Below are 13,538 nucleotides of genomic sequence, written 5' to 3'. Positions count from 1 at the left end.
ATAATAACGATTCCAACAGGTGTGAGGTGATATCTCATTGTGGCTTTGATTTGCATTTCCCTGATTAATGATGTTGAGCACCTGTAATGATGTTTTCACATACCTGTTGGCCATTTGTATGTCGTCTTTGGAAAAATGTCTGTTCAGTTCCTCTGCCCGTTTGTTAATGGGATTGTTTGTTTTTTTGCTATTGAGTTGTATGAGTTCTTTATATATTTTGGATATTAACTGCTCATCAGATATATGATTTGCAAATATTTTCTCCCATTTCATAGGATGCCTTTTCATTTCCTTTGCTTTGCAGAAGCTTTTTAGTTTGATGTAGTCCCTCTTATTTATTTTTGCTTTTGTTACCTTTGCTTTTGGTGTCAAATCCAAAAAATCATTGCCAAGACTGATGTCAAGGAGTTTACAGCCTATGTTTTCTTCTAGGAGTTTTATGATTTCAGGTGTTTGAGCTTTGTTATCTCATTCCTTCTTACTTTTTGATGGATGTAAAACTCAAAGGAAAAAATATTGTGTACCTTCACTAAAACTGGCATAGACACAAAATTAGATTAGAGTTATGGAGCTCTGTAATTCCCATCTCTTCCACAAGTTGCATTTTAAGACAATTCAATCCCTGGGTAGGAGCCTAAAATAAAAGGACAAGACAGTTCCTGGGTAGGAGGCTAACATAAAATTTTTATAGTAGAAAAGCTTCTGTGTTATGGTCATCGAAACAAGAATTTATTTTTGTTTCCCTCATGTTGGAAAGAATAAAGAAGTTACTTAGTAATCCCTGTTTCCCCCAATACCCTATTGCTACTTACTTGATATTGAAGATTAATGTTATGTAAATGTTTCAAAGGGACTTTTTAAAGTAGGGTGCCTACTATGTGCAAAGCATTTGTTCAGTCATTAAATATATATTGAATATTTAATGTTCAAATAATGCAGGGGTAACAAAAATGTGTCAAATATTCTTATCTTAAAGCATTTATTGTGGGAGGGGTAAATAAACATAGTACATGGAAGTAAGTTGCCCCTTGCTACCCTTTATAGTGTTATGAAAGTTCCAGGAGAGGAAAGATCTTATTTGTTTGGGTGATCAAAAAAGGTTTCATGAACACAGTGTCATCAAATTTGGTCTTAATATTTGGGTAGGATTTTGACTAGTGGGGATAAAAGGAAAGGGTGTATAAGCTTGGAGAATCACATAGTCAAAGACAGAAATGGAGGGAACAGCGGAAGGTCCAATTTGTCTGGAAATTAGAAATAACAATGGGAAGGTGGTGTGGGGTCTCCTTGTTGGGAGTTTAAATAGCAGGTTGGGGGGGTGTGGCCCATGGGGAACCAGAAAGGTTGTTATTGATTGGAGGAGCACTACCTGAGTACAAAATCTTTGACAATGTTTTGAGTTTGCATAAAATTAAAATTATTTAACTTAAAGGACTCTCCTATATTCCAAAGTTGAGTCCTCCCTACATTATTATTTTAAAAATAGTCTATAGAAAAATAAATGATAAATGCCAATGTTCATTGCAGCATTATTTACAACAGCCAAGACATGGAAACACCCAAGTGTCCACTGACAGATGAATGGATAAAGAAAATGTAATATATATATATATTTATAATGAACAATATATATTATATATAATGGAATATTACTCAGCCATGAAAAAGTTTTTAAAAGAATTTTTTTATCTGGCAAAATTAAGAGCTGGCAATCCTACATTGGTCCTTAAAACAGTTTTTTGAATGTTATTGCTAAGAAAACTAGAAGCCTGGGAACTGCTAGCTCATGGGGTCAATTTAGACAAAAGGGAGATTGAAGTTGGTTCAAGTACTCTTGGATAGAGTGGAGAAAGTGGGCTGAAAGGAAGAAAGATATTTGGGAAATAAAACTTAGAAGATGAGGCAACCATTTGGCTATGTGAGTCAACAGAGGACAATTTCAAGGGTGCCATTGAGAAAAACAGGAGAGTAAGGAGCATGATGGTATTTGGTGGTGGCAAAGTAGGCAGAGGCTGACAGGGAAGACTATTTTAGTTTTGGAAATGTTCTGTGGACGTTCCTGTGGGACAGCTGTTTAGAAATGTCCCATGGGCAACTGAAATGTCAGTCTGGAGCTCAGGAAGGAGGCTCAATTTATTGATGAAATAACAGACATTTATTTTTACACCTACTATGAGCCAAGCACTAAATTTGGGGGAGGTATATTTGCATGTCATTTATATAGACTCCTTTACAATTATCTTCTCCTCGTTAAATACTTGTCATTTAATATAACCCTTTTATCTTTGTTTTATGGCGCTTCTGAGAATCTTTAATTCAAAGATATATTACAACACAATAATAAATATTTGAAATTTGCAATTGATCTACAAAATCATAAACGAATAGAAAACTAAGACTGAGAAAAAACTTTTAGTGTATTAGCATAGGCTGCAGTAACAAAAAAAACTCAAACATGTCATGGCACAGCACCATAAAAGCTTCTCTCTTGGTCACAGTTTATCTCTTGATGATCAAGTGAATAAGCTGGCAGAATGGCTCTCCTTAAGAGACCCAGGCTGAAGGAGATGCCACCTTGTGAACAACACATGGCTTCTAAGGTCACGCTGTCACCTCCATCTCAGTCAGCATGCATTGGAGAGTTCAGGCCTCAGAGTAGCAAATGTCACTTCTATGCACACTCCACTAGCCAGAACTCAGTCATATGGCCCAATCTAACCACAAAGGCAGCTGGGAAGCATAGTCAAGCTTTGTGTCCAGGAGGAAGAGGAAATAAATTTTATTGAATAATGAGCAGTCTGCCATGATTTGCATTAAACCATCTGAGAAAAAGCTGAACTCTAATAAATAAGACAGGTGGTCATGAAGAGCTGTTTGTGTATCAATGAACAGAACCTTTAGCACTGCATCTCTGGTGAGAAGTTATTGCCACTGATAAGGAACTTCTATTCATGTAACAGTTAAACCATGTTTTAATAGTTGTAAAAATAAAACTAGAAAACAGTTGAATTCTTATAACATTGTTCAGAGTCCTTGCGAGGGTATCATTTGCTTTTTCTAGCTGAAAAGCAATCTAAGCTAAGTGACCTGAAATGAAGGGGGGCAAGAGGAAAGAGGACAATATCCCAGGATAATATATTTTCTGTAAGCAGATCTTTTATGACCTTCCTCTTTGTTCCCAGGAATATGGGCCTCTTTGATGTGTTTGTGGTTTTTGCATTTCTTTCACCATCAGCATTTGTTCTTCAAAACAGTCCTTAAAGTGACTGCATCCTTTTATGAACCCTCACTTAGCCTGTGACCACTTGCCTACTTCCAATAAATTGTTACAACAAATCTCATACCCTTCAGCTTAGTTCTGCACTTGAGCCTGAACATGTGCTCAGAGCAGCAGACTGAAACCCATCAGCAGTAGCATATCATTACTCAAGATCTTATATTACTTGATATCCAGAGATCTCTGCATTTATTCATGAAATATAACATGTAGATTATTCCTATCTTTAGTGTACCCCTTAGGACTAAATTCCTTATCATTTAAGATCAAACATCTCTACTGGGGATCCTTCTTCTGGAAGCTTCTATTAGCTCTGCTTTGTTAAGTATTCCAATGACATCAACAATATATTGTTTCTCCTGGCCTAGGATTTGGAAAGGGAAGCATTTGAAAGGAAATTAAGGATTTCAGATGTTAGCTCTGTTTGGGGTTGATGGCAAATAGTTGATGCAGTCTTAGTCCATTTGGGGTGCTATAACAAAATGCCACAGCTCGAGTGGTTTATAAACAAAAAAACCTTTATTTTTCACAACTCTGGAGGCTGGAAGTCTGAGATCAGGTGCCAGAAGGAGGCCCTCTTCTGGCTTGCAGATTTCTCGCTGCATCCTCACATGGCAGAAGGGCTAGGGAGCTCTGTGTGCCTCTTTAAGAATGGCACTAATCTCAGTCATGAGGGCTCCACCCTCATGACCTAGCCACCTCCTATTAGGAGGCTCTACCTCCTAATATCATCACCTTGGGGATAAGGATTTCAACATATGAGTTTGGGGTGGGGGAGACACACAAAAATTCAGACTATAGCTAGTCTCTTCTTGGTAAGTGGTAGGGAGCTGGAGAGGAGTTAGAACAGGTAATTTGGATCATTAGGAAACCTTCATAGTATTGTTTAATCAGAACACTTCAGTGGATTCTGACCTAGCATCAGAATACTCTTTGGGTAGAATCCTAAAGTTGATGAGAGGCAGGGTCACATATCCCGCCGTAGAAGCTACAGGAGGCAGATAATCACCCATCCCCCTCTTCCGCCCCCAACAGCTGGGGCATCTGCAAACGTTCCTGCCAAGGGCTTTGAACCTTGAGGGAGTGACGCAAAAATGGAGGCTCCTGAGAGATCATTTGCAGCAATGGAGGGGTGCAGAGTCCACAGCTTAGAGATGACTTCTAGGTGTGGGGTCTTCCGCAGACTATAACTGGAACAACATCTTGGCTGCTCCAGACTGCCCAGCTTCCCGTTTCCTGCTCTTTTCCTGGCCCTTGTTCTTTGGTTCTGTGATAGCTTTATAAGAAATGGCTTTCTGCTTGCTTTGGTCAGGGAGAATTTCTGTTGTCTGCAACCAAGAATTCTGACCAGCACAAAATTCCCCCAAATCTGCTATACCTATATTTTCCATTAAAAATAACTTTTTCTTAATGAGAAAATTATCAACTGGAAAACTTAGACAAAACAAAAAGCACTGTAACCCCTTCACCCATAAAGAACCTTTGTGAAAAAATTTTAAACATTTTTGGTGCATACTCTCCCAGACTTTTTTCCCAGGCGTATGAATATATTCTCTTTCTTTCTTTAGCTTTTATAAAAAGTGCTACCACACTGTGATCAACAGGCTCATTATTTGCCTGCTATTCTGCCTCATCTATAGCATTGCCTCTCCACGTGAACAGGAACACAGACATAATGAGTTGGTCCAGCCTAGTGAAAAGTCTTTGCCACACTTACTCAAGTTGCTTTTAAACAGATATATATAGAAGTGATGATTCTCATACGTAAGAAGACATTTAAAAGGATTTAAGGTAAATTCTTGGAACAGAAGACCAACCCAGCAGAGTAAAGCATGTGTTCCTCTGCTGGGCAAGGGTCCTCAGGCATCCAACATGGCTATCTCATTTGGTCATGGGCAAATGAATGCATAATTTTTATATTCAAGTTTTTAGGATTCAGAATTTCCAGAGAAAGTTTAGGCTATAGGTATACTCTCCTGAGGACCTACTATTTCAACTAGAAATGTATTTAAAAATGACTAATTTCTCAGAATGCATTAAATTGATCTCTAATTCAAGAAGAGCTGTAGTATATATATTTTAAAAATAATTACGTATATGTACAAATAATAACTACTATTACAAAGTAGATAATCTGAGAGGACAATTTTACTATGTATGCTTAAAATTATAAATACTATTTGCAAATAGTAAATATATTAAAGGTTCTTAGAAAGTCTGGCCTCTACCTCTTATATATATATATTTTTTTAATTTTCTTACTGTTTTATTCGGACATAGGCTAATAACAAAGCAAACTTCACAATTTGATAGATGGCAAATAGTTTGGATAGGTAAAGATTTTTATGATTTCTTTTTGCCTAAGATTTCAGTTGGAATTATTGGATTTAATAAAATATTATGTAAATCTTCATTTCCCCCATTACTTCACGTTGACTGCCAATGAATTAATGATATTTAATTTCACCTAATGTAGTTTCCTTATCATGGAATGTGAATATAATGAAAGGAATGTTTTCCTATAGTCTTGTATTTTAGGATGATTACATGTCTTATGAAAACCAGACTTATTTTGTCCTACCTCTTATATCAATAGACTTTAGCACCCTTCTCTTCATAGAGGTAAACTTCAACCCCAGATGGATTAAAACAAATTAGCAGATTCTAACTTAATTGCATTTCTATTTTTTCAACCCAGATTGCCTTTAGTCACAGTCTTGTTCTATGACTCCTCATTCCATTATTTGCCTTCAAGGCATTTTTTTTTTTTTTTCCTTTATAGCCATATTTTAACACTAAAAAATAAGAGCTCATAGCTCTGGTTTTCTTCCTGGTGAATGGTAAACAAATTTTTCTCTTATCACTACCCCCAAATTATCTTTAATAAATATATTTAAGAAACTGATTCACAAACTTTCTAGTGATTTCCAAACAAGTGTGCAGGTAATAGTTTTTTTTTCTTTCTTTAAGCTGCTCTTAAAATTTTTACTATTAATTTCTAAAATCACATATGACTATTTTCATCTAACAGTGCTTTTTGTCCAGTACCAACCCATTGATAGGGTAACTATTCAATAATTTAAAACATAAAACCATCCAATTCTTTATTAAACAAAAGAATTAAGACTAGTTAACTTTTTAGATCCTGGGCCTCAACACTGCTTTGCTATTCGAATCAAAATACAGTAGTCTTCACATTTGTTACCATGGATTTCAAAAGAATCATCTACATTTCTAAAAGCTATTTATATAGAAAGACAAAAGAGAACATAATTAAGCTGGAGTCTTTCCATATTATTGTATTTTGGGGGCCAGGCAGCAGAACCATGATGTAGGTGGAAAAGTCCTATGGCCAGTCCAGTGTATGTGATTCAAGCTGAAGAACAGAAAGTTGCACTGTGAATACATTAGCTTGACTCATAAAAAGGATGTTAACCAAAGGGTCCCCATCTTTAGAGACCAAACAAGGGCAAATGAGCTAAAATGGCAGCAGCATCAATGTGGGTTATTTATAAAACAGTACTTTCCAACACGTATCAAGGCTAGGACACCCATTGCTCATACCTCTTAGAGAACAAGATAGGCTGTTTGGAATGGTTCTTGAAGGAAAATATTTTGGAAGACAGGAAGCTATCTCTCCTCACTTAAAGGTCATCTTTCTCCCTATGGGCTCAAACCTTTGAACTGTATCTCATTTACTCTTCTCAGTGTGAATCAAACCCAGTTGTGGAGGTTACAGACTACATCATTCACAACCTAACTCCCATTGTAGAATCACTCAGCAGTTAGGAACTCATCCTGTTCCCTCTCCATATCAAAATCCAGCCAAGATTCCTTCTATGGGACTTCTTTTCTTACTATATCTTCTGATAGTCGAGCCATTCAGAGCATTTATTTACTACTATAATATGCAATAAAATGTAACTTAAGAAACAACCCTGTAAAATAAGGAATACAAGATTTTATTTTGTTTGTTTGTTTTTTAATGTTTGGTCAAGTAGCCTGAAGCAAACGGCTCAGCTTTAGCTGAGCTATATTACTATTTCTTTTTTGATAAAAAAATCAAAACCACTAAAATTTTCTTAGAAATAAACTACAAACAAATGTATTTGTAAAAGTGAGAGGAAATCTCTTCTTTCAAAGTATATTGGAAAGATGGAAAGTTAAGCATTCAATTGGTTATATACAGTTTTTGGGTATTTCAACTTATGTGATGATTGACATCCAGCAAAGTCTTCTTTCAATTTTCTAACACCAATACAAAAGCTGTTATCAAAATGTGAAAGGTAAGATGCTTCTAAAAACAACTACTAAATTTAATATTTTGATGTAGTGATCAAGCCATAACTATTTGAATTCTAAATTTAATTTGTTCCTATACACTCTCTTTAACGGGGGTTTGGGCTTCCAAGTCATCCTCTTCCATCTTTGTACAATAAAGTGAGCTATTTGCCTTCCTTTAGCAGAGCTGGATGGGGAACATCTCTGCATTTGATTGGTTGGCTTTAAGGGATTACTCCTTGGGAAAGGGGCTGTCCCAAATCACATTGCTAGCAGTGTGGACTTCATTGTGGTTAAAAATTTAAATTGAAGATGAGCATTTACCATCAAAGAGAACATAAACCTCAGAACTCCTATGTTACATAGTTCCTACACATCATATTGACTTGATGTGTTTGTGATGAAGAGCTGTTTTGTAACAACCTTAAATACCACATCCAGAAATAACAACTGACTCTGGCAAAGAGAGGTAATTTGGGGTCCCTGTATATTTTAGAACAAAGCTAATACAATTTTTAAAAGAATAAATTCCAACTACACAAATTGACTTCAATAAGATTAACAAAACTGAGGAAGACAAATATGTTAGCTAAGTCAACAAGTCAAATAACCTACTACTCTATGCTATTTATACCCAGATGAAATAAAACAATGACTTTCCATTTTATTTTGCATTTTTCCAGCTACTCAAAGAGTAAACATCATCACTTTTCAAATTCCACTTATTATTTTATCTGAAAGAGGAATTTACTTAGTAAATTTAGCTGCAGGATTTTGTTTGCAATCCATCAGGTTACAGTATCAAAGTTACTACAGTTTCTTCCCCAGTGTAAGCATTCTATACGTGCGTTTTATTTACATTCTGTCACTTATTTCCTCCTAAACGTTATATGCTGAAGAATGAAACTGTATTGGTGTTATGTAACAATATTTCAGATTTGCAACATACATATTGGTTTCTTTCTCCCTTGAACCCACGTCCCTGAAAAATAAACACAATGTATTCAAAAAATAAAAAACCACCGTAAAGTGTATGGGAAAGAGTGTAGACACGTAGAAATAAAAGGGCTAAAAAACAGTTGTGGAAGGGTAAAAATGTATTTGTCCTTGTTGACGACAATCCTCATGATTTATTAACAGCAATAGGCAGCTAACTTAGTACACAAGGTCCTAGGCCTGGCCATAAGAAGTTGGTAACCAGCGGGAATTAAGGCTTTAAGGTCTCTCACAACTAATGTGATTCAAACAAACCCAAAGCAAGCAAACCGTAAAACCTGGAGAAAGTGCTCCAAATAGAGCCTCTCTGGCAACCCAAATTGAACCAAATGACTCAGGTGGACGATGAGCGTCAACTGTGCGCCGTTTTCTTTCACTAGGTCTATAAAGCCCATAAATTACGTTTGGTCCAGAAAACCAGGAGTTATTAGCACCTTCCTTTTCCACTTTTTAATATTCAATATATTCAGCAACAATTCTTAATGCATGGTCTCCATTCATTTGTTGACTAAACGAGATCCTGGGTGCCTCTTGGTGATCACTCCTTCCAAGCTGACCTTATATCACAGCAAATTGAAATGCCCCTCCGTGGAGACAGTCGAGACCGCGAGGTAAGTCATCCAAAGGTGGACGCATCTCGCTTTTATTTACTTATTTATTCGAGGGGCGGCGACGGCTGCGGCTGGACTAAGACGAGGCGGCAGGCGAAGGGGCGCGCGGGCTGGGAACCGCAGCCCAGGGGTGGGAGCCCGCGGAGGAAGTGGGGGGCAGCAGCCACGCTCCACCAGCTCAGCCCGCCGGACCCAGAAAATGACCAGCCCCTCCCCCAATGCACCCTTGACCCCTCCCCCTCCTTCCAGACCTTTCATCCGCCCGCCCGCCGAGCAACGCTCGGCCCCCAGACCTCACGCCGCCCGCCTCTCTCCGCAACCCCGTGGTGCGGCGCGGGCAGGCCCGGGGCGGCCCAGCGGAGACCCCGACCCGACCCCTCCGGCCGCGCCCCTCCCCCTCGTATAACGCACCTGCGGCCCCGCCCCCGGCCAAACGCTGAGGCGGTGGCGGGCTGGTGAGGCCAGGCGGCTCGGCCGTCGAGGCACAGTCACCGTCCCTTCCCCCGCCATTCCGCCCACCCCCCTCGCTCAGCCACCGAGCAGCCGCCGCGCTCCTCAGCTGCCCCGAAATCTAAAGGGGTCCGTCCCCGGCAGCACAACCAAATGGCTGAGCCTCCCTGGCCGGCTGCGCAGTCCGCCCATTGGTCCCTTCCCCCCCGCCGCCGCCACCATTGGCTGTTGCCCGGAGACCCTCGGCGGCGATTGGCTCAGGCTGCTGCCGCTCATCTGCGGGGCCGCAGATCCCGCCTCCACGGTGATCAGGTTAGTGTGCGCCGCGGGTGCTGGGGGCTCGAGAACCGAGCGGATCTGGTTGAGCCTTCAAAGTCCTAAAACGCGCGGCCGTGGGTTCGGGGTTTATTGATTGAATTCCGCCGGCGCGGGAGCCTCTGCAGAGAGAGAGCGCGAGAGATGGACATGGACAAACGGATTCATTTAGAGCTGCGGAACAGGACGCCCTCTGATGTGAGCATTTGCCAAAAATATCTCTGTCGGTCCATTCTCCTACTTTGTGTGTGTGTGCGCGCGTTGGGGGGAGGCACTTTTTTTTGAGGGGGGGCGCCCGGGAGGTGTGGGTTTGGGGGTCGGACTGCAAATGAATTGCAAGGTTGGGGGGTTGCAATGCCATCCGAGCATGTTCCGGCTGCCGCCGCCGCTGCCCTTGGTGTGTGACTACCTGTGCGTGTGCTCCCGCGTGTGTGAATGTGGGTGCGAGAGTGTGCGTGCGAGTGTGCACCCATCGGGGGCCAGCGGGCGCACGCGTTTGGGTCGGAGAGAAGGAGGCAAAATAACCCTCTGAGCTCGCTGCTCCCGTGACTCCGTCTGGGGGAAAGATTAACGAGGGGAGGAGGAGGAGAGGGGCTGCCTCCTGGATTTAACAACAAAAAAAAGGGGGTTTATATTTTATAAATGAATCCCCCCTTCCGCCCCCTCCCGCTCCTTCCCCCTCCCTTTCTCTCTCTCTCCGCTCGCACACACACAATAAGTTTTGGGCTTCGCGAGTCCGGTTTAGTTTCTGATAAATGTGGGCCGAGGCCCCGGGGGAGAGCGCGTGGGGAGGGGGCTGCAGTGGAGTTGGGAATGGCTCGAGTTTAAAGTGCGTCTTCATTTCTTTGCAGTGATGAGGCGAGAGACGGGGGAGCCATATTTGTAACTTTGTAGTGTTCGTGAACGCGCCCTTTCTCTCCCTCCCTCCCTTTCTCTGCCTCCCTTCCTCTCCTCCTCTTTCTCCCTCACTCTTTCCACCCCACCTTCGGGCCAGATGCTGATGTTTCTTCCTTTTCTTCAGAAGGGAGGATAAATTGGAAGAAGGGGGGAGGGATTTTCGAACGTTCGAAGCCACAGATAATCCCCGCGCCTCCGCACCTCGGGCGATCGCTACTGCAAGTTACCCAAAGGCGACGTCCCGGTCCCCCTCGCCCCTGCTCCTTCCGGGCTCCCTCAGATGCCAGCCTTGAGCCCTGGCTCAAGCCCCCCGCCGGGAACCCCGGCCCGTCTTTCTCTAGGGTGGGCTCCTCGGCAGCCATTCGGCGCCTGGTTAATAAATGGGCACGGGAAACTTTGTCAGGACGCGAGCTGCCCAGAGCTGGTGCCCGTGGTGGGTATTGGCTGGGTCCAGATTTATGCGGGCACAGCAAACACGCAGCTCCGGGATGGGAGTTTGCCTTCTGGTCGCCGTTATTGATTGGGCAGCGGCGGGAGTACGGCCAGAGGAAACTTGCGCGGATGGGAACTGGGAGGCTCGGGCGAAAGCCCACCCCCAAGGAGGGGAAGGTGAAGGTGGGTTACTCAACGCTCCTTTTTCTGTCTCCCTCTCGCTTTCAGACAGTGTTTTATGTGAGTTGGCGGCTCAGCGTCGGGGACCCCGGGTCTGGGGCGGAGACGCTGGCCGACTCCCCTCGTGGCCCCTCGGGGGACCAGGGGAGCGCAGGCCGGAGGACCCCCCCGCGCCTCGGTGGCCAGGGTTCCACAGAGTTGGGAGTTTGGGTAGCACTGTGCGCTGACCTATCGCCCCTCCAGCCCGTTAAAACCCGAACCCCTGGCGAAGGCAGGCCTTGCTTCCTCTTTTCTCTAGTTCCTCCCCCAAACCTGAGTGAGACTTTTGAAAACAAGATCGTTTTTGTGCCCCCCCCCATCATAACGCAGCTGTGGACTGTAGACGTGCCGTGCCTTATGGCGCGCAGGGCGGGGAGGGGGGTGGCGGAGGGAGGGGAGGGGGTGCCCGTCGGAGGAGGCAGGAGTTTCCGCGAACAGTTTGCCGGTGGTTTGCCTTTCTCTGGCCGGTTTCATCCCAGCTTGGACCGCGAGCCGGCGGATTTGGGGGCTGGGTGTGGTGATGGGGGAAGGGGCCGGAGCCGTGGTCTTCCCGCGTACTTTCCGGAAGCCCCCTGTTCGGAGGGGGAAGGGCGCCAAGTTGGGGGCCCGGGTCGCGGCGGGTGGGTGTGGAGGCGCGGTTCGCCCGGCCAACCCTATCCACACTGCTGGCCAACTGGGAGTGAGATCGAAAGCGGGTCGAACCGGCTCTTTAAACTTCCCCGAGTGTGTGCTGGGGGAGGGGAGCGCGCCGCGCCGAACTGGGAGCGATTCTCACGCTTCGCCCCCTCGCCTCCCGAGTGTCTCTGCCCACACGCCTGCCCCCTGCCTTGAGGCGGGGTGGGGCGCGGTGGGGGTGGAGGGGGCACTTTCTGCGCATTTGGGGAGGAGGGGGAGAAAGCTAGCTAATGAGGGACAAAAGGGGTGGGGGAGGAGGAACTATTTTTTTTAAAACGTTCTGAAGACAAATAGCTCCCAGAGAGCGCCCCCTGCGCCCCTCCCCGCCGCGTTCCCCCCCGGGGCCCCCACACACCCACCTTCGGAGCCTCTCCCAACTCTGATCCGGGGGCTGGTGGCCACGCCGCGACGCCGAAATAGGACGAGCAGCCATGTTTCCCGGGTCTCTCGCGGCCCGCCCTGCCCCTGCCCCTCCCCCATGGCGCTGCCGGCGCCGAGCGCGGGGCTCCGAACGCGGGCGCCCGGCTCCATGCGGCGCGGGGCGCGGGCCGGGGGGCCCCGTGCGCACGGGCAGGGGCGCGGGCGCGGGCGCGCCGGGCTGGACCCGGGCGGGCCTTTTGGCCTCCCGAGCTGGTTTGGAGCTCGAGGTGTTTTATTTGTTATTATTATTTTTTAGCGGCCAGGCCCGTCCGAGGCCGAGCCCGAAGGCCGCCGAGGCGTTATTGGGGGGCAGAGGCCGCCGCCAGGGCCCTCTTCGCCTGTGGCACGACTACCGGGCGCCGGGCTGCCATTTTGTCACCGTGGCTGTTGTCGCTGTTGGAGGGGGAGCAGAGTCTTGCGCCATCGCCCCGACGGCCCCGGACGTAGAGGCAGCAGGCGTAGTCGGCTCCGGGGGCCCCCAGTTGTGCTTTGGGCCCCGATGGGGGTTCGCTTCCCGCGCCCACGGCCTGAGGCTTTGCTGGAGCGTCGCGGCGACCGTGCGCTGGGAGGGCGACGATCCTCTCTGCAAGTGCTCCCCCCACCCCCAACGCACTCCCTCCCTCCCCCGCCCCTCTTCTCTGCCTTATTTCGTCGTCCTCCTGCGGGCATTTTAGACAGAGTTAAACGTGGCCCTAAAGAACCGATCGCTCTGGTGTTTGCTCTTTCGGCGGAACTGATAGGAGAGTGGGGGGAGGAATTAAACCTGAGGTTTCTTTTGGGGGGGGGGGAGGCGCACGCGACTCAAGCGGCCCTGACTGAAGCCAAGGACAGCAGCCGCTTCCCGGGAGGGACGAGCTGTCGCTGCGCTGGGGAGACGCCCTCTGGGGCTGGGCTCTCCGGGAAGGTAGGTCGCGCTCGGGGTTTCAGGTGGGTGTTGCAGCGCGCCCTGCGGGCTGCCAGGGGAG

The 13,538-nt window shown here is 45.6% G+C and overlaps 1 protein-coding gene across 3 annotated transcripts in view; it reads left to right on the top strand.

Moving 5' to 3' along the window:
- The first annotated feature begins 9,629 nt into the window (after positions 1–9,629).
- The window catches only part of ANP32A (acidic nuclear phosphoprotein 32 family member A), a 38,656-nt gene continuing 34,747 nt past the window's right edge, over positions 9,630–13,538 (top strand). Inside the window, exon 1 of one of the 3 annotated variants that reach the window (XM_058541943.1) lies at positions 9,630–9,927. In XM_058541943.1, coding sequence (XP_058397926.1) covers positions 9,769–9,927 — 159 coding nt within the window. In that variant the 5' untranslated portion in view covers positions 9,630–9,768. The other 2 variants (XM_058541942.1, XM_058541944.1) reach the window with 2 other exon arrangements.

The sequence above is a fragment of the Diceros bicornis genome, chromosome 5, assembly GCF_020826845.1.
Source record: "Diceros bicornis minor isolate mBicDic1 chromosome 5, mDicBic1.mat.cur, whole genome shotgun sequence".
Taxonomy (NCBI): domain Eukaryota; kingdom Metazoa; phylum Chordata; class Mammalia; order Perissodactyla; family Rhinocerotidae; genus Diceros; species Diceros bicornis.
This window is presented reverse-complemented; position numbering and strand designations above follow the sequence as displayed.